This window comes from Lepidochelys olivacea, assembly GCF_965140295.1.
Source record: "Lepidochelys olivacea isolate rLepOli2 genome assembly, chromosome: 7".
NCBI classification, from domain to species: domain Eukaryota; kingdom Metazoa; phylum Chordata; order Testudines; family Cheloniidae; genus Lepidochelys; species Lepidochelys olivacea.
The window spans coordinates 14608608-14633945 of NC_140417.1; the positions used below are offsets into that span (position 1 = coordinate 14608608).

General features: G+C 41.2%; 1 protein-coding gene across 7 annotated transcripts in view; it reads left to right on the plus strand.

The window, feature by feature from the left end:
- LOC311523328 (contactin-4) overlaps window positions 1–25338 on the plus strand; it is a 648631-nt gene that overhangs the window by 541322 nt on the left and 81971 nt on the right. For all 7 annotated transcript variants that reach the window (XM_084633191.1, XM_084633189.1, XM_084633193.1 and 4 more), the window contains one exon: window positions 2341–2491. In XM_084633191.1, the coding sequence (XP_084489317.1) occupies window positions 2341–2491 (151 nt within the window). The remainder of the gene's footprint in view (window positions 1–2340; window positions 2492–25338) is intronic.

Consider the following 25338-nt stretch of genomic DNA (forward strand, 5'->3'; position numbering starts at 1 on the left):
CTCTCCTGAAGTAGCGGAGTGACACAAAACTGGAGCGCCAAGCCAAATCTTTGGGCTCACTTCTACAATTATATGCCATAACATGAAAAAGTTTTTAATTTTTGCCACAAAGCATTCTGGCGGCCAAGTTCGATATATTATCAAGCAGGAATTATTTGCCAAAACAAACAAGCAAACAAAAAACCTGCATCCGAGAAGGGAGTTGTGAGGACCATCATGCATTGGAACAACAGCAATAGATTTGAAAATAGAATGCAAAATCAATGTTATAACTCTTAAAAGCCAAACATGGTGCCAAAGCATTGTATTCAAAAGTATAGCTGTATGAAATGTACTGTGAAATGAGTCTAATGTGATTAGTACACCTGTAAAATAATCATATTGAATTAGTATACTGCATTGTATCTTAGCTAATACAGTAAGACATGTAAGATGTAAAAGTAACTTTTTTGTAGTTGCAAAAGTAGCAAATTTAGTATGTTATCAGTTGTGGGGGAGATGAGGTCTTTTCTAATTTGTCCCATTTTGTAGGTGTCACATTTATAGGGCTGACTATTTTTTAAACTTGGATTTGTGCATACATGTTAATTATAGTCAATACAGTGTGTACTCCATAATTCAGTTTAATTCTGGAAGTTTGTTGAAGACATTTTAGCAAACAAAATTTACTGTATGCTTAAAGATAATTCAAATCACAAACTCTGGGCTTGGCACTCTGTATTAAGTCCTAGTACTTTCCATTATACTGCACAAACCTTCCATGTTAGGCCCAGCTGACAGGCTATACAGTGAGCATGGAGAGAATAGATCATTGTTCCAGGTGGTCTGTGGATTTGTGAATGAAGTCTTCAGGGGACACCTACAAAATGTGCTTTTTGTTTGGTTTGGTTTTTCCACGCCTGTGGTTTGAATTATAAAACATTTTTTAAAATAAAACTTGAATTTCTACTGAAATGGACCAAACTTTCAGCAGGCTTCCTTGCATCTTCCAAATTTCCAGACACTTCTGTTTGTATATGCCGGTGTAGGTGATTGTTCATGCAAATGCGTGCATCGGTAAAATGTGCAAATGTATTTAAGGAGGCCTGAAGTAAATGTTGCTGTGTAACAAGATTTTTGTTCCCCAAAGCCTAGAAGACTTACAGATCGAGGGGGAGGGGGAAAGTGGGAGCACCAAGTTCAATCAAAAAGCTTCATTTTGGGTTTGAGACAGATTGACAAAGATGTATTTGGTCAGCTGAAAAATATTTATCAAACCCTTTCACTGTCACTATGGGTGTTAAGTTTGATTCTGAACACAATGAACATATTTATGTACTATGGGGCTTATTCTGACCTAAAATTGGCTTTATACAAATGTAATTCCTCTGACTTCATAGTACTTCTAGCTTATTTAGTGTAAAAGGAGAATCAGTTCTTGTATCTATACAAAACTATGCACTTTATTTGAATATAAATGTTACTTTTTCTGACTCTTTAAATTATACTATTAGCATGTCAACATCTGCCAAGAGCTCCAACATGATGGAAACCGAGATATCACTTTTATTTGGCATTCTTTTAAGTATAAAGTAAATTGTGCTATCTCAGAAGCCGCTCTGGAGTAATTGTTTACAAATGCTGACAGTTTAATGCTGATCACGGTATCTACAATAAAAAGTGTTAGAACAAGAAACATTTATGTAAAAAAAAAAAGCTGAGAACCTAACATAAATGTCCCACTAAATTCCCTGAGTCACTCAATGCCTCTTCAAACTACAGCATTTATTGTCCTATATTATGTGTTCCATTCCATAATTATGGCAACAGTCACCTCCCTGCATACTATTGTGTTTTGCACACACAATACTGGCGAAGAGATCTGTAATCTCCTGTGTACTGTTAGGCATCTTAGCATACTTTCATCATCACCACACACTGTTATGTTATGAACATGGAAGATTGACACCCACTGCACATATAAGTATTTCTGATGTGAGCTTCTCCAAATTGCACTATATAAATGGAGCTTGATTCCTAGCTGGTGCAAATCAGCAAGGTTCCATTGACTTTATTAGGGCTACACTGATTTACACCAGCTGAATATTTGGTCCATGATCTTTAGGTTTCATTACCAATAAGTTTTGCTATTAAATATATCTTTCTAAATAAATTAAGCTTTTAAGCACAAAAGTATCTATTTTCCTAAGCAATCTGCATGTGTAGCTCCTGATGTTGATAATTATGGAAGTTACAAATGTAAATTGGTGAGAGGATACACCAAAATATTCTAATGTTAAAAGAAACCCGATTGCTTCTTTCCAGAGTGAATTCTAAGCTGCTTCTACTTTTCTTTTTCAGCTTTGGGTCCAGACTTTTCCAAAACTCTCTTGAAAAGATTAACTCTTGTTAAAGTGGGCGGTGAAGTAATCATAGAGTGTAAGCCTAAAGCTTCCCCCAGACCTACTTATACTTGGAAGAAAGGAAAAGAGATCCTAAGAGAAAACGAGAGGTAAACTCTTAAAGTAATCATTACTTTTGTTAGCTTGCTCCAACCCAAGGGCTTTCAGCAATGAAAGCTAAAATGGTCATCAATAGCTTCCTGGAAATGAATTGCAAATAAATGTAAAAACACCTAGCCCTGGTCTACACTAGGACTTTAGGTCGAATTTAGCAGTGTTAAATCGATGTAAACCTGCACCCGTCCACATGATGATGCCCTTTTTTTTTTTACTTAAAGGGCTCTTAAAATCAATTTCCTTACTCCACCCCTGACAAGTGGATTAGCACTTAAATCGGCCTTGCCAGGTCGAATTTGGGGTACTGTGGACACAATTTGACGGTATTGGCCTCCAGGAGCTATCCCAGAGTGCTCCATTGTGACCGCTCTGGACAGCACTCTCAACTCAGATACACTGGCCAGGTAGACAGGAAAAGAACCGCGAACTTTTGAATCTCATTTCCGGAGACTGCAGGAACTGTGGGATAGCTACCCACAGTGCAACGCTCTGGAAGTCGACGTTTGCCTCGGTACTGTGGAAGCACTCTGCCGAGTTAATGCACTTAATACACTTAGAGCATTTTCTGTGGGGACACACACACTTGAATATATAAAAACGATTTCTAAAAAACCGACTTCTATAAATTCGACCTAATTTCGTAGTGTAGACATACCCTTAGTGTTCAATCTGTGGTATTTGGGGTGGGAGAGCTGCTCCTCTTGTGTTCATCCCAAGCTCTGTATAGAGTTTAAAAAAAAAAAGCCCTGCCAAGAAGCTTATCCACTAAAGATATAGTCGAAAGAGCAAATATTTGCCTTTGGATTGCTCCAAATAGCCATAGTTCTTCAAAAAGATTTCCCAGGAGATCCTCTCCCTGAAACTCTCAACTGCAAATTATTATCCCCTTGTAAATTATTCAGTCTCCCAGCAAACAGCAATTATTTGGGGTAAAAAGAAAAGGAGTACTTGTGGCACCTTAGAGACTAACCAATTTATTTGAGCATAAGCTTTCATGAGCTACAGCTCACTTCATCGGATGCACGATGCTTATGCTCAAATAAATTGGTTAGTCTCTAAGGTGCCACAAGTACTCCTTTTCTTTTTGCGAATACAGACTAACACGGCTGTTACTCTGAAACCTATTTGGGGTAAGTAACTAGTTTGGCAATTGTAATGTCTGACTTGGAGACAGTACTTTCTGAGTGGCCAAGTCACATTTATTTTATACCAAGGATGATATTTGCAACTGGCCTCAACATGGCCTCTAAATTTGCACATGCACATTTTGCACATGCAGTCAGGTGTTGGTACTGAATGTTTTTATATCTGATGGCTTTATCTACCCAATTTGTGCAACAGTGGTGCTTGCAATTATGCACAGGAAAAAAACTGAAACCATTCTTTGAAAATTTGTCTCAAGGAATTTATGAGATAGTGTTACATGCCAATTTTGGTGGCATTCGCTCAATGAGCAGATTCCTGTACTGCTAGCAGATAGCTGAATTTTATAGCTCTTAAAATTAATGCACATAATTCTATGTGTTTATTTAAATATTGTCAATGAAAATATACTTACATTCAAGACTTCTGGTGCTGTTGGCTTTTCACCTGCCCACAAGGATGACTTTATCCTTCATCCTTCAATTAGGCATGGACGAAATCAGCAAATGCAGAAGTGCCCAAATCCTACTTTTAAAATATGTACCAACCTTTTTCACAGCTTAGACTGGCTCAGGTTTGGTTCACCTGAAAGTCTATCCTCATGCTTTGCTTTATCTGAACTGCTTACCTGTAATAACCCCATTCTCATTGCAAACATTAGAATGGTATGTCAAAATTTAGGCTCATTTATGGCCAGATGCTAAAACAAGGGTGCTCATTGCCTTGCAATAAAACAAGGGTGTTCATTGCGTTGCAATATCTGACATTTATTTATTAAGCTATTGCATTATGTGCTGTTTGCTTTGAACTCTCAAGATGCCATTTTCAATAGACCAGTCATTTTGCCCACTCCCTCTTTAAAGTGGGCTAGACTGCACATTTAACCCATTGAAGTAAGTGCAAGTTGTTCCTGGATGAGCCCTGCAGAATTTCATTCAGTCTTATCCTGTGGATAAAGTATAGAGCTACCTCCACCAACTAGAATCTGAGGCAAGTCTAGATTAAAGTTATAAAAAAGTGTTTAGGACTCGCAATGTATTGGGTTTTAAAACGGAGATATCTTGTTCTTCAGACAAAAGACTTTAAAGAGAATAGAAAATGTTGAACAATTAAGCCTTTACTGTCTCAGAATTGTGAGCTCACTGTTCTCCTTGCATTCTGCACTAGCCAAACTCTGTATCTGAAGTTTGTATAAGCATTACCTGTGCACATTTTCTCATGTGTGCTGATGGTGGGGTGACTGGGGGTTAGTTTATTTGGACAAAGGGCTACTATCTAGAAGGGAAAATATACGAATATATTTTTCTCATCTAAATATGTACTCTCACTGTGATACAATGCTGACCAAGCACAATTCTTTGGACTTTAACCTTTCCTCCCAGAAGAAAATATGAACTAAAACATGAAAACTATACTTTAACTCCTATAGTTACTATTAGAAAAAGTTTAGATACAGAACAGTTGGAATTGGAAGGTAATAGATACCATCTGAATTTAAGCAAGGGTGGCTCACCAAAATATTTCATGAAGGTGAGATCATTTTGGCTTCTAATGGGAAAAAAATAATCAAATACATGAATAGTTCAGCAGGACACATTAACTATAGTATATTAACTACTCATTCGTAAAAGCCTTAACAAATCACAGTATCACATCTGTTCCATGTAACTAACTCATATTCACCAGAGAGAGCCAGATGCAATTGTGGAAAAAATAGCAAAGAAGATAATGATGACTAATGCAAGATCTGAAGCATGATATCACTACATTCTTTCATATGGACTCAAATAGAATTACTGTTCTTCCAATTATTTTTCCCAGCCCTAATGCCTTAATAAGACATTTTTCCTTCTAAGTTTCCCATACTATATTTATTATTACAAATACATGATAGCCTACCTGTCCAGATGTAAAACTGGGTACCATTGGGGAGGTGGCTGCTTGGAAATATAAAAAAGTCTCTCCTCTGCTACATTTCATTTATTGTTAGAATGAAATTCAAACTCAAACGTTTTAAAGTCACTTAAAAACTTTTGGGGGGAGGGATAGCTCAGTGGTTTGAGCATTGGCCTGCTAAACACACGGTTGTGAGTTTAATCCTTGAGGAAGCCATTAGGGATCTGGGGCAAAAATTGGGGATTGGTCCTGCTTTGAGCAGGGCACTGGACTAGATGACCTCCTGGGGTCCCTTCCAACCCTGATATTCTATTTTGGGGGGAGGGATAGCTCAGTGGCTTGAGCATTGGCCTGCTAGACCCAGGGTTGTGAGTTTAATCCTTGAAGGGGCCATTTAGGGATCTCGGGCAAAAATTGGGGATTGGTCCTGCTTTGAGCAGGGGGTTGGACTAGATGACCTCCTAAGGTCCCTTCCAACCCTGATATTCTAGGATTCTATGAAAATGTTGAGAGGGTTTTTTCCATTGCACCTGCTTTTCATTTTTCCATACCATGGGCTGTGGTCCTGTCCCCTTCCTGGTGTTTCTGAATGCATGCAGATCAGATCTCGAGTCTTGCAGTTACTTGCTTTGGGGTGGAAATATGCAGTTCTCTACACAGTGAGTTAGTGTGCAGCAAGCCAGGGTGTGAATCTACAATGTACTATCCTGCTGCATGCTAACTGACCACATGGACCCTGCTACTGTGCACTAACAATTCTGTAGTATGCTGTAAGAATGAGGAGTACTTGTGGCACCTCAGAGATTAACAAAGGTATTTGAGCGTAAGCTTTCTTGGGCTAAAACCCACTTCATTGGATGCATGCAGTGGAAAATACAGTAGGAAGACACAGATATATAGATACAGATATATACACACACAGAGAACATGAAAAAATGGGTGTTGCCATACATACTATATCTTCCTACTGTTAGTCTCTAAGGTGCCACAAGTACTGCTCGTTCTTTTTGCTGATTCAGACTAACACGGCTACTACTCTGAAACCTGTAGTATGCTTTGACATACTAGCCATGTAGACAAGCCTTTAGACCAGGTCCTGAGTTCACTACCCCATATATACTAACCATTTATCACTCTGCAGGTCCAAATAGATTTGTGGACATCTGCTTGATCCTCCCTTCAGGAACCCATGGCCAGTGATATTGAACAATAGCCTTCTTCACACAAAGTACTCTTACTTAGCAGCTGGAACAGTATGTCAGAGAAAAATAGATCTTGAAACAACCAACAGTCTGCATGGGTATTTAGCCTTATCTAACCTTATGCTTCCCCTCAAGCTATGTTAGATAGGCTTTCCCTATAAGGTACAGGAACAGAGACAATCCAGCTTTCATTCTTCTAGCAAAGCTCAGATCCTCCAGTGTGTCTCTCTTTGACTGCTTCAAGAAAGCTCCATCCCCTTTCTGTGTAGGTTTCTGAGCCCACTTACCATATTGGTCAATAGTTTTTCTGCTTACAAGCCAAGATATGGCATCTTCTGGTGTTTCAACCTGGGTTTTTCCAGTCAGCTGGATCTCACACTGAAAGGCCACCTCCAGTTCACCCAGCTGCAAAATGGGTACCTTATGCATCAGGTTATGGCAGTCAAAGACAGTTGGATGAGATGCTGGCCACATCACTTCCTTGTGTGCTGTTGGCTGTGAAACTGATATGCCTTAACCCTGTCAGCTTGATGAGCCATTGGCTCAGGGGAAATTTGACTTCTGACTTTGGATCTTTCAGCAGGGCCTATCCAGGAGAATGTCCCTGCAGTGGCTTCTGCTCCATTGTTTGGGAAATTAAACCCATTCATTCTCAATGGGTTATAATCAGAGGCCTGATTGCTGTCTCCCCCTTGCGGGAGGGTGTTGAAACTGCCTGATCCCCGGCTTAGTCTAACATTCCATCTTAGAAGTCAAGCACACAGACCACATTTTAGATACAGATCAAAATAGGCAATTTAATACAGAAGCCTTATGGTCATATTTGATTACACCAGGCACACCAAGGGTGAGATTCTCAAAAAGAAAAGGAGTACTTGTGGCACCTTAGAGACTAACCAGTTTATTTGAGGTGCCACAAGTACTCCTTTTCTTTTTGCGAATACAGACTAACACGGCTGTTACTCTGAAACCTGTCAAGGGTGAGATTGTTTGCTTTGCCTCTAAGAGACTCAGCACAGAACTCACAGCCTCAGAGGAGGGGGAGGCTAAAGTGGCTTTAAGCCATCTTTGCATCTTCACAATCCAGTTGCTAGATCACCTCTTCCCCCCATGTAATTTAGACAGCTTTAGGGGCCTAAGTTACAGCAGCCACCCTGGCTGCCCTCTCAGCAGCAGCAGTGCTCAGAATCTGTACAGCCCTGCCATGCCCATCCTGCCTCAGCTCATCCCTATGCCAGGGTTTTCAAGAAGATCGTCATAGCACAGTCTTATGGATATCTCCTGCAGTGCCTGTGCCAAGAGAATCCTTTGGCAGGAACCAGGGCATCGTAAACCCCTTTATGTCACTGCAGCTGTCTTATCAGGCCCAAAGGGGCCAGAGCAGGAGTGAGTTCTGGGTTCAGACTGAAACTGAAAATACTAAAGGTCCAAAGGCTTGTGGTAAATCTTCCATCAACTGGAGCCTTTAAATCAGGGATGGATGTCTTTCTCAAAGATATGTTCCTGTTCAACCACAATTTATTGGACTTGATGCAGGACTCATTGCGTGAAATTCTCTGACTTGTGTTATGCAGGTCAAAGTAGTTGATCATGACGGTCCTTTCTGGTCTTAAATATATTGAAATCTATGGAAAAAAGAGCATAAAGAATAGCTGTTGCTGAGATATTTTCTTCTGGGCTGGAAGCAGAAGTTTTGGGTAGCATGTGAGAAAAGCTGTTCCCACAAAATTTCCAGCCTAGTCAACACTGAAGATTTGTGAACTTTGGACGAGCATCTGAACTTCTGGATACCTCTCCTCGCTGAACCTCAGCTCTGATGCTGTGGAGGTTCGTTGGTGTGGATAGTCCTTCCAATTCCAAGAGGAATTAAAAACAATGTTAATGTGCCAGTTCCCTGGGATGCTTTGAATTCTGCCATATCATGGCAATTGTTCAAGTTCCTACCTTGAGGCTCTTGTGACTTTGTAGACAGAGTGTAATATTAGGGAATAACGTCCAGAGGCGGGAATAACGTCCAGAGGCAGAAATAACATGCATCATGTGCTGCTAGGAATCCTGTTCTGGGGGCTACTGCTGTCCAGGAGGAAGAACTAAATGTAATGCTTAGTGTTTGCCCAGAAGGCACAGCCTATCTTGAAAAAGAAAGCTTTATTGCTTTAGGTTTTGTATTCTTCTCTGGAGGCAGAACTACTGTGTTCTGTGCCTTAATGAACAACCTGCCCTGGAGGTATCTCTGAGTGGTGTTTGAGAGCTCTACCATTGTGTTATTAGGAATTCTGCCCTGGGGTACAATTATATTATTGCAATCATTAAAGGCAGTTCATCTCCATAATAATGGAAATCCTGCCTTGGAGGCATAACTGCATCAAAGTAACGTTAGCAGCCTGGCTCCAGAACCTAAATTATATATAGCTATAGCATAGATATAGAAATGTTGCAAAATCAGCTCTGGAAATAAAGACTGCTCCTACATAGCTATGGATCCAGAGTTCATTACCCGTTCGTGGTGCTACATGAACATCCAGACACATTATTCACAGCCCAGAGCCTATTATGTTCTATGGGCAGCACATAACATAATCCTTGTGCATAACCACATTACATATGGCTGAAGCATCCCAGTAGAGGATTTCCCTAACCTGGGGTAACTCTTAGTAATTCAGTGCTACCACCGCAGATCCCATCCTCCAAGCCTTTGGCGTAAGGGTTATGGCCAGACATCCTCGATTCCGGCAATTTGTGGTTCTCAGAGTAGACCCTTGAGACTCTGAGCACCTGGCAAAATGTAGAGTAGGCTTGCTGCTCTACCTTATGCTAGATAGCTCTGTGGATCGGGAAGAGGAGGTTACAAACTTTTGCACCACCACCTTCCTGAGCTCTGCCAAGCAATTTGGCCCTATAATTTTTCAAAAGTACAAGTAGACTAGCAGCAGGGTCTGAACCAGATCGACAGATCCCAACACCGTGCGGGAGAGAGAGTTGACGTGGGCCCTACCTTTCTTCTCCCTTCCCTACCCTTTTGGAAACAGAGCTGGGGCTCTAAACATTGAACAGTTAATGAGAGCTTTGGTCAGAAGAAAATGCTAAATGAATTGTGGTAACTATGGAAACTGAGCCATGTTCAGTCGCAGGGCCTGATAGTGCTCTCAGTTACACCAGTGTAAATCAGGAACAACTTCACTGGACTGAATAGTTACCCCAGTGGGAGGCTGGTATAAATGAGAAGAGATTCATATTCTTAGGGAAAACTCTTCTCTTAAACTCTTGCACCTTTCATGCAAGTTTTTGATTAAGCATTTTATGTTTCACCATATTCCCTATTTGTGACAATCATTTCTTAGCATTAAATGCCGTATACAGTGTTAGGATATAGATATTCAGGCCTGTCTATAAAGGCCTATACTCTAAGAATTTAAGTATATTCTTATCACTTGGCTAGTTATAGAGGTATAAAGAAAGAATCAAAATCACTGTCTGCCGGTGTAAGGGCCTTCTCTTACTGTGACAGTCTGAGGCCCTGTGCTTAGGCTAAGGCCCTTGGCTAAGCAGCAGAGGCAGCCATAAGCTGGGAAGCAAACAGTCACATCCTCACATTCCAAACTAATCACATTGAAATAAGGTGCTATTGGGCTGTTAGGAATACAATCCTGTCCTGATAATGCCTATCGCCTCCAGAGAAAGGGAAGTGCCTAGAAAATGTAAAAAGGAAACTTAGTTTGATAAGTTTCAGAGTAACAGCCGTGTTAGTCTGTATTCGCAAAAAGAAAAGGAGTACTTGTGGCACCTTAGAGACTAACCAATTTATTAGAGCATAAGCTTTCGTGAGCTACAGCTCACTTCCTCAGATGCATATCGTGGAAACTGCAGCAGGCTTTATATATACACAGAGAATATGAAACAATACCTCCTCCCACCCCACTGTCCTGCTGGTAATAGCTTATCTAAAGTGATCATCAGGTGGGCCATTTCCATTACCAGCAGGACAGTGGGGTGGGAGGAGGTATTGTTTCATATTCTCTGTGTATATATAAAGCCTGCTGCAGTTTCCACGATATGCATCTGAGGAAGTGAGCTGTAGCTCACGAAAGCTTATGCTCTAATAAATTGGTTAGTCGCTAAGGTGCCACAAGTACTCCTTTTCTTTTTTAGTTTGATAAGCATCCTGTCTGGCAAGAACTCACTTATCAATAGCTGGGATGTGAAATCCTCATTTCTTTGTTTGTTCTATCACTGTAGTCCCCATTTCCCTATTGTTTGTCTGCATACTCTCTGTCTGGTTCTGTGATTGTTCCTGTCTGCTGTATAATTAATTTTGCTGGGTGTAAACTAATTAAGATGGTGGGATATAATTGGTTACATAATCATGTTACAATATGTTAGGATTGGTTAGTTAAATTTCAGGAAAATGATTGGTTAAGGTATAGCTAAGCAGAACTCAAGTTTTACTATATAGTCTGCAGTCAATCAGGAAGTGTGAGGGTGGGGTGGGGAAATGGGAACAGGGAATGGGGGTAGGGAATTGGAATCATGTTTTGCTAAGGGGGGGAATGGGAACAGGGACATAGGTAAGGCTCTGTGGTGTCAGAGTTGGGAAGGGGGACACTAAGGAAGGAAATTGGAATCATGCTTGCTGGAAGTTCACCCCAATAAACATCAAATTGTTTGCACCTTTGGACTTTGGGTATTGTTGCTCTCTTTTCATGCGAGAAGGACGAGGGAAGTAAGTGCGTGAAGGAATAAGCCCCCTAACATACAGGAAGACTGAGTTGGGGTAGTCATGACAGACTTGTTCCTACAGGGTTTCTGAATCCTCTCATAATAATTCAGTTACAATGTTAGATAGATTTGTTACCTAAATTTGTATTTTAAAACCTTTATTTTTCAGGTGATCTTATTATAGAAAGATTTACATTTATTTATAATGACAGTATGGTTCCTGCAGGGAACTTACTCTGTTATAGATAGAATGCCTGTTCTGGCTCGAGCATACATGGGTGTAAATCAGAAGTAACTCCACTAAAGTCAGTGACTATAGTGGTTACTCTTGGTTTACAATATAAGAGAGAGAGAATCAGGCCCTGGGTGACTACAGATAAATCCAGGTGGTCTATAGAGCGCTGTCAACTAAAGCTATGATGTTCAGGCACAACCATGCCCATATTTCAAATTGAGTAAGAAATACCCTATAATTTAGGTACCTATCCAACTGAACTATGTAATTATATCAGAAAGCATATTTTTAAATATTTGTAAATATATATTCCCCTTTATTATAGTATACTCCTCCATTGTCCAAATAATTATAACGTTGCACAGGCCAAAGAGCTTGCAAGCAGTACCATATATGCTAAATGGATAAAGTTTGGCACCTTCAGCCACAGGAGCATTGCAGTTAGTACAGTATGATTTATTAATCTGCATTACCAAACTCACTGAAGCCTCACAGTTGGGTTTTCTTTAAATACCTTATTGCATTTGTGTGTGTTTGTAATATATGGAAAGAATATTTGTCTGAACTGATCTTATTCCCCAGCATGTACCTCGCTGTTGATGGGAAATCATGTCGCTGTTGAGGAGTGTTGGGCAAGGATTAGAACATAGGTCTTGCATCCAGAAGTTATGCGTTCCTTTTCCTGCTCCATCATGGATGGCCTGTCACTATCTCTCTCTTTCCCCCTCAACTTACACCCTTATATATTGGGGATAATCACACTTATGTACTTCACATGGGGGCAGGGGTTTATGGGACTAAATGAATGTTTGCAAAGCACTGGCAGTCTTCAGATGAAAGGCACTGTTTTAAGTGGTAGGTATTCATTTTAAAATATCAGTCTCTCTGTACACACATCAAAGCTTATTACTTTTCCATGACCAGACACAAAAAAAAGAATTTTTAGTAACTGTCTAAATGCCAAATGCTACTCCCCACACATTTCTGCATAGCTCCAGTAAATAGCCTTTGTAGGGATAATCCAAGAAGGGTTTAGTTGAAGGAAATCTTCCCAAAAGCCCCAGAGCTTGTTGTGGGGGTGCTGTGCAGCCATTCCACTGATGTTTCTATAGCCTAAGGACAATAATGGCACATGAAAGCCCTGTACACCCCCCTATCTGAAAGAATTTAGCACTATGGAACTGCATAATGATGAATCTGCTCACTGCTCTCCACCCCCTAACTCCTGCTGTGTACTGCTTCTGAAGATAGGCACTGTAAAGCAAATCTCCACAGCACAAAGGGTGTACTCGATCGGCTTTCATGGCAGCTCACAGCTAGTAGTCCCCACCCCCGCCCCCACTGCAGAACCATAGTGAATCAGTTGTAATTGAACACCTTCCATCCCCATGAAGGAGATGACCACATTTGGCCCTTACGCAGGCTAGGATTTGGACGTGCTTTCTTTCTCCAGGTGTAGGTAAGTGAGAAATCTTGTTTTCCCTTTTCAGACTTAGAGCTGTGCAATATGCAAAGATGACAAGAGACCCTATGTTATGTCTTGCCTTCAGATCAGTCATTCATCCTTTTCCCCTTCCATCACACATTGAGCTCCATGGTCTATTGTTAGTTATCCAGTTTGCCAGCTCATATCAAAACCAGAGCTTGAGCATTTCCAAACCAGTTAATATTCTGTTAAAATAATTAATATTTAAAATCCACAAATGGGGGGCTGGTGTTCCTAATGTTTTCCTGAAAGATACTGAATATTAAACTGACGCTGCTACCAGACACACATGCACAGTGGCACAGAAAACTAACTTTCCTTTTATGCCAAAAAAGATTACTCTCCTCCCATTCTGGCTCATGTTAAGCTCCTTTACCATTAGAATACTCTCCTTTGTATGAACATACAGTGCGTGAATTGTTTACTTGGTTCATTTGTAAGGGGAAAAAAATCATAAAAAGTAAATGATGTTCAGGACTGCTGGCAAAGAATGTGAAAGTGTCCAATTAAACAGCCGCTCACAAGGACTTGTATAATAACAACATCTGTTATCTTAATTAAACAAGTTTCTTTATAAAGGGGCCTTCACGGTGCGCTTTGTTACAGCACGATCTGACCTAGATACTCTAGGTGTGCTTGCTATCTTCATGGGAATTTTCCCAGTTGGTCCCATTTATGTTGCAGCCTTGACAAGCGTGGTGATATATGAGCGCACAGACACAAAACCGTATTGTTTAAGTCCAGAAGGTTTTCTTTTTTATGAAATCTAGTAAAAACAAAGAAATGCAACATTCAAACTGATCTTCTTCTGAGCATAGGTAATGCAGTGCTTGGAGGTCTGGCGCATCGCTCCTTAAATTTACACTTCTGCCATATGAAGGCTTGAGGGGACAAGCTAAGGTGATACAGTAGTATTTTCAAATATGCCTGAGGGCCAGATTTTTAAAGATGTTGGGAATTAGGCATCTATCCCTAAGTCCAATTTTCAAAAGTAACTAAGGAGGCTACGTCTCACTGAAAGTCACTTAGGCTCCTGACTCCCTTAGCGTGGCTTTTGGAAATTTTACTGATAGTGCCAGCACTGACATTTGGATTTCTTTGCATTGACGCCTTTGTGTCACAGACCATCTTTACATAACACAGAAGACCACAAATTGTATATGAGTCAACACTGTGATGCATTGGCAAGAAAGGGAAATGTCACTGTGGGATATATTAACAGGAGTCCCATATGTAAGACATGAGTGGTGACTGTTCCACTGTACTCTACAATAGTGAGGCCTCAGCTGGAGTCAGCCCCAGCAGAGCCTTCCCAAAAATGTGGGGCCAGGGGCTCTGCCCCCTCCGTGCCCTACCCCTCCCCTTCTGCCCGAGGACCTGCCCTTGGCCAAGCCAGAAGCTGGAGCAGACAGTGAGCCACAGACCCTCCACCTGCCTGGGATGGGAGGGGGGCGCACATCAGCCCCCAGTCCGTGTCCCCACCCTGCGGGTCCCCTGCCTAGGGCAGGTGGAGGGTTTATGGCTCCCAACAGCTGTCTGCACGGCTCTTACCCTGACCCAGCTCTGGCTGGGGTACGGGGCCTTGGAACCGCAACCCGGTCATGTTAAGAGCTATTATTTTCCTTGTTGGGCCTGTCCTGTAGTAGGACTACAGGACAGGCCCAACAAGGAAAGTAGGCCCTACTATGGGACAGGCCCAACAAAGAAAATAACAGAACACCACTGGCCATCACATACAGCCCCCCAGCTAAAACCTCTCCAGCACATCATCGGCAACCTACAACCTATCCTGGAAAACGATCCCTCACTCTCACAGACCTTGGGAGGCAGGCCAGTCATCACTTACAGACAGCCCCCACAACCTGAAGCAAATACTCGCCAGCAACTACACATCACACCACAGAAACCCTAACCCAGGAACCAATCCCTGTTACAAACCTCGTTGCCTACTCTGTCCCCATATCTACTCTAGCGACACCATCAGAGGACCCAACCACATCAGCCACACCATCAGGAACTCATTTCGCTGCACATCTACTAATGTTATATATGCTATCATATGCCAGCAATGCCCCTCTGCCATGTACATTGGCCAAACCAGACAGTCTCTATGTAAAAGAATAAATGGACACAAATCAGACATCAGGAATGGTAACATACAAAAACCAGTAGGAGAACACTTCAATCTTCCTGTACGTTCTATAACAGATTTAAAAGTAGCCATACTTGAACAAAAAAACCTCAAAAACAGACTTCAAAAAGAAACCGCAGAAATAAAATTCATTTTCAAATGTAACACCATTAATTTGGGCTTGAATAGGGACTAGGAGTGGCTGGCTCACTACAAAAGCAGCTTTGCCTCTCCTGGAATTGACACCTCTTCATCAATTATTGGGAGTGGACTACATCCACCCTGATCAAATTGGCCCTGTCAACACTGGTTCTCCACTTGTGAGGTAACTCCCTTCTCTTCATGTGTCAGTATAATAATGCCCGCTTCTGTAATTTTCTCTCCATGCATCTGAAGAAGTGGGTTTTTTACCCATGGAAGCTTATGCCCAAATAAATCTGTTAGTCTTTTAGGTGCCACTGGACTCCCTGTTGTTTTTGTGGATACAGACTAACACAGTTACCCCCTGATAAGGGTATATAAGTCTTCAAATAAGTAAAAGATAATTATAAAGAGGACGGTGATCAATTGTTCTGCTTGTCATCTGAGGGTAAGACAAGAAACTATTGGCTTAGTTTGCCACAAGGGAGATTTAGGTTGGATATTACAAAAAACTTTCTAACTATAAGGATAGTTACACCCTGGAACAGATTACCTAGGGAGGTTTGATGGTTGTAAGAACAGGTTAGACAAATAACAGTCAGATCTAGTTTCGGAGTAGCAGTCGTGTTAGGCTTCCACTGAATGCATCCGATGAAGTGAGCTGTAGCTCACGAAAGCTTATGCTCAAATAAATTTGTTAGTCTCTAAGGTGCCACAAGTACTCCTTTTCTTTTTGTCAGATCTAGGTATCCTTTATGTTGCCTCAGCATGAGGTGATGGGCTTAGAGGACTTTTTGAGGTCCCTTCCAGGCCTACATTTCTATGATTCTGTAGTTGTTTCAAGGCGTCCTACTCTCTGCTATAGTTATAGGGTTTGAGTAAAAAGGCTAGAGTTTATTGAGCATTTCAAATAAACAAGAATCCCATCTCTTTAAATCATTTAGCATTTACATTTTGTCGACACCATTAATAACACATCAATCACATACTGAGGATGAAGTAGTATTGGATATTTCAGCTGTCTTGGTATCCTTACTTCGTTGATTCACCAGTGAAATGACTTGCCCCGATTACCTCATTAGCTAGGAGCTGAGAAAGGAATTCAGTCCTTCTGCATAAGCACAGCAACCCTGAGAATACTGCATAGTCAAAACAGGTCAAGGACCGGAAAGAGACTCTTTTTGTCACTTGGATGGAGTCTTTCTGTAAAGAAAAATATTGCTTATTGCAATACATAAAAATGACAGTATCATGTAAATTAAAGTTATCTTGTCAAAGCATGTATTTCTTGATTTCAGATTTCTTGCTGTCTAAAAATACATGGCTGATTTCTCTTGCCTTGATTCAGGAAAGTGCTTAAGCACATGCTTACATCCATGCATAATCATATAGCACTTATGCCTGTGACGAATTGCTGGTCCTGAAGGATGCTGCTCTAAATTTGGGCTTCTAATTGTGTCAATTTCACTAATGTAGCGTGAAACCCTGACCCTATTGAAGTCCAGTGGGGCCAGGATTTCATCCTTGATATATGTGCACTTAGATCCTAATTCTGCAAATGTAGCAGTCTACCATGTGGAGCTCCTTGCAGGATCATGGCCTCCGTGCACTCAGATCTGTGACAGGAGAGAACGCAAAAGCTCCAGAAGAGTCCATTCATCTCGGCACCACTACAACCCAGGAGGTGTCAAACTGAGAATTTCAAAGTAGTGTGTGCAGTTCAGACACACGTTTTGCTGCAAAAATGATATAATGTGAATCAGACTTCCCTACTCTGCTTTGAAAATGTCAAGCTACATGCTCAGTTGTCACTCTTCTAACTAAAGTTAGTTTGTGGAGAATTAGCCATAAGGTATGTTTGTGATTTTTAAATGATAGCAGCTCTTGGGCTCACTAGCATTACTTAACCGTCAAATTGTACTCTTAGAATTGTCTCTGAATTTGTGTGGGGGGGTGGAGGGTGAGAAAACCTGGATTTGTGCTGGAAATGGCCCACCTGATGATCACTTTAGATAAGCTGTTACCAGCAGGACAGTGGGGTGGGAGGAGGTATTGTTTCATATTCTCTGTGTATATATAAAGTCTGCTGCAGTTTCCACGGTATGCATCCGATGAAGTGAGCTGTAGCTCACGAAAGCTCATGCTCAAATAAATTGGTTAGTCTCTAAGGTGCCACAAGTACTCCTTTTCTTTTTTCTGAATAGCCTGGATTTGATGGACTTAATTCATCCCCATTGTGCTACTTCATTAGTTTTATCCTACTGCAATTCACCTTATTCACAATAATGGCCATATTGTCTACTTATATTAGAAGAATTTGGCCTGTTATTTGAAATCTAACTTATTTTTATTTTGAGAGTATAATGTATACAACCCCCTTTTAAAAAAAACTAGAGCTTCTAAAAACTCCCAGATAACTACTCCAAAATAGGAAGTTATCTACCAGTTAGCCAAACTGTTGTTTTTATGTTCATTATTTTGCTTACTCAATTGAATGTATTTTCTTCGCAGAATTGGGTATTTTAAGTTAAGTAAGTAGGTCCATATTCTGTAGTGATTTACCAAAGAGTTTAAAATTTGGCCCATAACTTTAAATAAACATATATACACACCGCTTTCTGCTTTCTCTGCAAGGGGTAAACTGAATTAAGTGATAGAAAGGTAGAGATTTTTCTGTTCAGCTTTTATTTTTTGGAACTTTTGATCCTTAAAGAGGTTTAACAACTTTGCTTTTCTAGGGGGAAAATATGTTAATCAATGTTTGCTCCCAGGCTGTCATTTTGCATGCCAAGAACCGTGTTTAAAAATAAAATTTTAGGACTTCCTCACAAGCCACTAAAACTAGAAGGATTTTGCATAATGGAAATTCTGACATTATATTAACTACAGTTCTATATAACTGTACCATTTTAGTAAGGAAAAAATGCAAAGCCAGATAAGAAAGAGAATGCAAATTGGTTTTCCCTAGCAGTTTAGATGTTTCTTGAGTTAAAGAGTATTAATACAGATTTGGGGGAGAGGGGTTGGTTGCCTTGAACCTACTTAATTATTTCTTAACTGCTCTGAACATCAAAAAGAAAATGACAATAGGATAGAAAACACATATTAGCCACACGGTGCCTGTATGCAAACAGAGATGATATTAGTTTCATATTGATAACTTGACAGATGTAGTGTAAGAATTTGTTTTGGACATGTAGTCTAGTGGCATTCCAGTGAAGACCAAAACCCCAAAGGAAGTTTCCAACCATTGTCTTGCATTGATTGCGTTGGCTATTTTTTTTAATAAAGCACCCTATGCAATTTCTTTTAGGCAGGCAGGTAGCCAAATCATCAATAACTTGTCGGTTTTTCATTACATCCTGCCTTGGTAGAGTGAAAAATGACACTGTGTAAATAGCTTTCTGAGCTTTGAATTGGCATTACAGCATTTATCTTAGTTCTCAAAGAGGTGGCTTTACCTTGTTTGAACATGTGAAATAACTGGCCTGTCAACTTATTTTAACCCATTTACTGCAAAAGAGAGCTAAAATGAAGAATTTAACTACTTGATTGGACAGAGAGAGGTCCAAAATTACTGGGTATCCTGTTCTTAAAAGGAATCATTTTAATTGATTATTTCTCAGCAGAACCTGTGCCTCTGTATTTTGTTCAGGGAAGGATCAAGTGTGATGTCACACAAGCTCATGGATATGTGTTCAACACTTTCAATAAAAAGAAAAGGAGTACTTGTGGCACCTTAGAGACTAACCAATTTATTTGAGCATCAGCTTTCGTGAGCTACAGCTCACTGCATAGGATGCATACCATGGAAACTGCAGAAGACATTATATACACAGAGAGACCATGAAACAATACCTCCTCCCACCCCACTGTCCTGCTGGTAATAGCTTATCTAAAGTGATCATCAGGTGGGCCTGAACTTGAACCTGAACCTGAACTTGCAGATTGTTTCAGTGGACCTGTATCTGCATTTTTCATTACATCCTGCCTTGGTAGAGTGACCAACATTGTGAAGAGAGTGGTCACTTTGGATGGGCTATTACCAGCAGGAGAGTGAGTTTGTGGGGGGGAGCGGGGGGCGGAGGGTGAGAAAACCTGGATTTGTGCTGGAAATGGCCCAACTTGATGATCACTTTAGATAAGCTGTTACCAGCAGGAGAGTGAGTTTGTGTGTGTATGGGGGTGGGGGTTGAGAAAACCTGGATTTGTGCTGGAAATCGCCCACCTTGATTATCATGCACATTGTAGGGAGAGTGGTCTCTTTGGATAAGCTATTACCAGCAGGAGAGTGAGTTTGTGTGTGTGGTTTTTGGAGGTGGGTGAGGGAGTGAGAGAACCTGGATTTGTGCAGGAAATGGCCCACCTTGATTATCATACACATTGTGAAGAGATTTCAGAGTAACAGCCGTGTTAGTCTGTATTCGCAAAAAGAAAAGGAGTACTTGTGGCACCTTAGAGACTAACCAATTTATTAGAGCATAAGCTTTCGTGAGCTACAGCTCACTTCCTCAGATGCATATCGTGGAAACTGCAGCAGACTTTATATATACACAGAGAATATGAACCAATACCTCCTCCCACCCCACTGTCCTGCTGGTAATAGCTTATCTAAAGTGATCATCAGGTGGGCCATTTCCAGCACAAATCCAGGTTTTCTCACCCTCCACCCCCCCACACAAATTCACTCTCCTGCTGGTGATAGCCCATCCAAAGTGACAACTCTTTACACAATGTGCATGACAATCAAGTTGGGCTATTTCCTGCACAAATCCAGGTTTTCTCACATCCCCCCCACCCCCATACACACACAAACTCACTCTCCTGCTGGTAATAGCCCATCCAAAGTGATGGATGCACAGTATCAGGCACCTAATGATTTGCACTTGGAGGATCATAGAAACATGGAATCCTGTTTTGAAATTATGAGTATGTTCTATAGTCCACTATAAAACCAACACCATTTGGTGCTGCGTCCACTGGAACCTTAAATTATTACAATACCAATTTCACTTTTCTCCTGTGAAGGGCATCTCCACAAAGACTAGAATTTGAAAAGCAGATAAAAATTCACTGCATTAAAAGTCGTCAAGATTTGTGTTTCGCCATAGGTAGGGTTTTAAACTTCCTGTGAAACAGGGTGTGGCTCCCTCCTATCTGTTATTTAAGCTTGCCATAGCACTTGCTACAATGAAGGTATCCTTCTATTCTTAACAAAGCTAATTTCCCAGTGAAGCCTCTTCCTAGAATTGCTTTAACATTATCTGAACTCTTCATTTAGTGCCATTCTCTCCTCCCTCCTCCCTTTGTAAAATAGTTGCAGTGGTCACAAAAATGAGCTCGATCTGTCACCTCATCTCACCTAGCATGAGGAAATGGTTTATCGTAATCATCCACAAATTCCATAGAGAATTATGAACACGATCAATTTCTATGAGGGGACTGAGGTCTAGACTTCCCCATATTAAATTGTCACAATGTCAGAAGTCTGATCATCAAAAAGGATATTGCAAAGAAATTGCAATTATATTTATCAGGTTTTTTCATTGACCCTTGAATTCGGTTCTCCATCCCCATGGTAGAATTTCAGGACATGCTATCAAAATCAATCGGACTGAAGTAGGCTTACTTCATACCCTCATAATAAGGGCTTATCTACAGGGGGACGCTCAGGAAAGTTAAGCCTAACTAACCCAGGGCTAGACTACACTGGGAATTTACCTCAGCATACCTTCATTGCTCAGGGGGTGAAAAATTCACCCCCCTGAATGACATTGTTTAGCTAACCTAACTCCTGGTGTAGACAGCGCTAGGTCAACAGAAAAATTATTCCATTGACCTAGCACTGTCTACACCAGAGATTAAGTTGGCATAGCTATGTCTCTCAGGGGGTTGTCACACCCCTAAGAGATGAAGCTAAGTTGACATAAATTCTTAGGGTAGACAACCACCCAGAATTAAGTGGCCTTAATTTAGTTGAGTTAAAATCACTTCCAGAGGTTTAAAGTGAATTAAACTAAGCTAAATTAAGGCCATTATAATTATGAATGAGTGTGTCCACGCAGGAATTTAATGCGTTTTAACAAATCCACTTTAAATATCCACCTTTAGCTAATTTGGATTAATTTTTCTGAGTGTCCCCATGTTGACAAGCCCAAAATGTTCTTTGCATAGGACAGTGGTTTGTTTTCATTATAACTTAACCATCCCACAAACTATACAATTAATTATTTCCTCAAATTTCATAACTTTATGGATATGGATATTTGAACCTTATATGCACTTTTTTGATGTAGCATTTTGTGTGTATCCTTTTGTGGTCATTTTTCCATTCTTTGAAATTCTGATCCATATGTAGTTTTCAATAATTTTTATGCCAAACTTGCTACAGTTAGTTGGAAAGTAAGAAAATATAATAAATATACTTAGCTTTTATGGACACATACAAGTTCAACGAAAGCTAATGGGAGTTGTGTACATACGTTACTAGAGCAATACAATTTCCTTTTGAAATTTTTTAAGTAAAAGAAAAGACATTCTAAAAATAATTTGAATATATTGTTAATCAACATCTCTGCAGTTTTATAAACACCACATATATCCATAAAGACCTGCTTGCCTCTTTCTTGTTCATTATATCGAACAGTCATTTTGTGTCAAGTCATTGTCATCAACACTGGACTTTAGAAACATGTCTATTAAATAGTGCAAAAAATGGATACTTGCCCTACCAAAAAGAAAAAAGAAAAATAAAAATTAGAAAACTGCTCTTTGGAAGCAAAGGTGCTTTCTGATTTTTTTATTATTATTATTATTATTTTATTTTATTAATGCTTAAATGCCCTGAAATTGTGTGTTCAAAACTTAACTTTCTTTTTAATTGGAGAATTTAGTGTTTTTAAAAGGGGCTGGATTGATAGCCCTGGAGAATGAGGTGCTCACTTTATCCCCAGAAGAGTTATAACACTAGCAATAGCAGTGCAACCTTTGCCAACAAATGCTTGACTGCTCAACTGGAAGGCCCATCTGTAAGTGTCATGGAAAAGTTCAATGTCCAGGCCTCTAAAGTCTAGTGAGAACATAAGAACAGTCACACCGGAGCAGACCAGTGGTCCATCTGGCCCAGTATCCTGTCTTCTGACAGTGGCCAGTGCCAGATGCTTCAGAAGGAATTACTAGAATAGGGCAGTTGTGGAGTGATCCATCCTCTGTCGTCCAGTTGGAGGCAGGCAGTTGAAGTTTAGGGACACCCAGAGCAGGAGTTCCATCCTTAACCATCTTGGCTGATAGCCATTGATGGACTCTCTGGTTTCCAACTAATGCTTATTTAGGGACAGATTGTAATTATACAATTTACCCTGAGTAAAAGGCAGTGCGTGGTTCCACACAAACAAGTCTGAGTCGCAGTTCAGTCTTTGGCTCCACCTTGCTCCATGGAGGAAGTAATCTACCCCAGTCCTTTGCCAGGTGAATGCCGGCTGAATCAAGATTTACACACTTCCCACTCCTGCCTGCGCCTTCTGTGTGAGAGGAAGAGTGGCAGCTGCAAGGAGATGCTTTCCTTTGGATATCCCACCTACTGGAGTAAGCAGGCATCTTCTACTCTCTTATTCCCATGATCTTGTCCTTAGTACGATCACTTATTGACTAGGAATGGCACTCCTCAGTTCATTTTACAGAGGTCACCTAGCACATTCAGACAATAATGAATTTGTTAATACCAACCTAAGCCATATTTCAACCAGTGACCTGGAGCTGACAGACTCCATAGCCACTTGACCTATGCAGTGCTCTGTATTGTCAGAGATGTTTTAGTATTGAGCGTTTCATGTATATTATTCTCATGAAATGAGAGGAAAAAGTACTAAAACAGTGGTCTCCAACCTTTTTACGCACAAGATCACTTTTTGAATTTAAGATCAACCCAGGATCTACCCCACCCCTTCCCCATGGCCCCGCCCCACTCACTCCATTCCCCCGACCCTCTGTCGCTCACTTTCCCCCACCCTCACTCACTTTCACCGGGCTGGGGCAAGGGGTTGGGGTGCAGGAGGGGGTGCAGGCTGTGAGCTGGGGGTGGGTCCAAGAGGTTCGGAGTGTGGGAGGGGGCTCCAGGCTAAGCCTGGGGCAGGGGGTTGGGGTGTAGGCATGAGGGGTGCAAGCTCTGGGAGGGAGTTCGGGTGCAGAGGTCATATGGTCACATTGCACCTAATCTCATAGAATCCACTGGACATTTCATGAATTTTACTTTTTATTAGTATCATTTGTGGTTTATAGATCCAAAATCCTTCAGGGATTGTCACAAATCAGTGTAACATTCTCAACTGTGGGATGTGCATTGGCTGAGCCTGGGGCGGGGTGTTGGGGTGCAGGAGTGAGGAGTGCAAGCTCTGGGAGGGAGTTTGGGTACAGGAGGGGGCTGCAGGCTGGGGCAGGGGGTTGGGGTATAGGAGGGGGTATGGGTGCAGGCTCTGGGCTGGGAGGCACTGACCACAGGCGGCTCCCGGCCGGCAGCGCAGCAGGTCTCAGGCAGGCTCCACGCCCGGAAACGGCTGGCTGCTGGCACATCTCCGCAGTCCCTGGTGGGAGGTGGGCAACGGGTCTCCCTGCGCTGCCCGTGCCCACAAGCGCTGCCCCCACAGCTCCCATTGGCCTGTTCTGGAGGCAGTGGCAGTGCGTGGCACCACCTCCTCCCCCAGCAGTCGCAGAGATGTACCAGCAGCCAGCTGCTTCCCGGAGAGGCACAGAGCCAGGGCAGGCAGGCCGCCTGCCAGAGCCTTGCTGCATTACCAGACTTTTAGCAGCCCGGAGAATGTGATCGACGGGTTGGTGACCACTGTACTAAAATATTTGCTCATCATGCAAGTGTTGAGTGTTCTGTCCTCCTCCTCATCATCATTACACACACACACACACACACACACACACACACACACACAAGTTGGATGCGAGTTAAGTCTGCCTAGTCAAAGTAATGACTAACCTTCTAGCGGCAGTTTCACCTAAAGAACCCAAAGCTGTCAACAGACTTCTTAACATTGGGCTCAGTTGTGACATTTCTCAGGTGGTGTTTGGTGGGTCACAAGGGGGTGGAGGCTAGAGAGAGGAACTGGGGCCTACAGGCAGCATGCCTCCTGGATGCAGTCAGAGGCACTATGTGCTTACACCTTCCTAAGAAATAGTGTCATTTTCTCTGGGCTGTTAAACAGCTGTTGCTTTCCACACTGGCAAGGGCTACATTTCAGTGATTATTAAAGTTATCCCAGTGTACTGTACATAAGGCTAAATTATTCCTCTCACCCTGTGAGTGCACTATAGTGAAAGATAGAGTTATCCCCTGCAGTGAAACTATGCAGGAGACGGGTGTAATCTGTCTCCAAGTAGCAGAGAACTTTTCTTAGGGGAGGGCTTAACACCCCCACACCCACACACACATACACCCCAAAATTTTCAAAAATGCTAAAATTAGATTCCTAAATGCAAGTGTAGATTCATTCATTCATCCACATACACACAGTATTCCCCTAATCCAAAGAAACTGATTTCAGTAACTTTTATGCATTTTAAAGGAAAACATTATTTATTGTCAAGTGTTTCTTTTCTGCAATGTTTTCATAATTAAAAAAAATAAGATACTGATTCTACATTCAAGGCTCAGCTTTAAGAAATTCATGTAATGAGTTTAAAATCTGAGGAAATAACTATATGTCTGGGGAGGGGGGAAAGGATTTCTAAAGTACTTTTCTCAGATATTCTAGCATGTTATCATAGTATTTTTGATGAGTAATTAAATATTATGTTTATGTAGTTTAAAATGTGTCTTTGGAACTTTAAAATCCATGTTAATGTCAATTATAAGTGAAGTGGGTAATCTGTCTTTGTACCGTGAA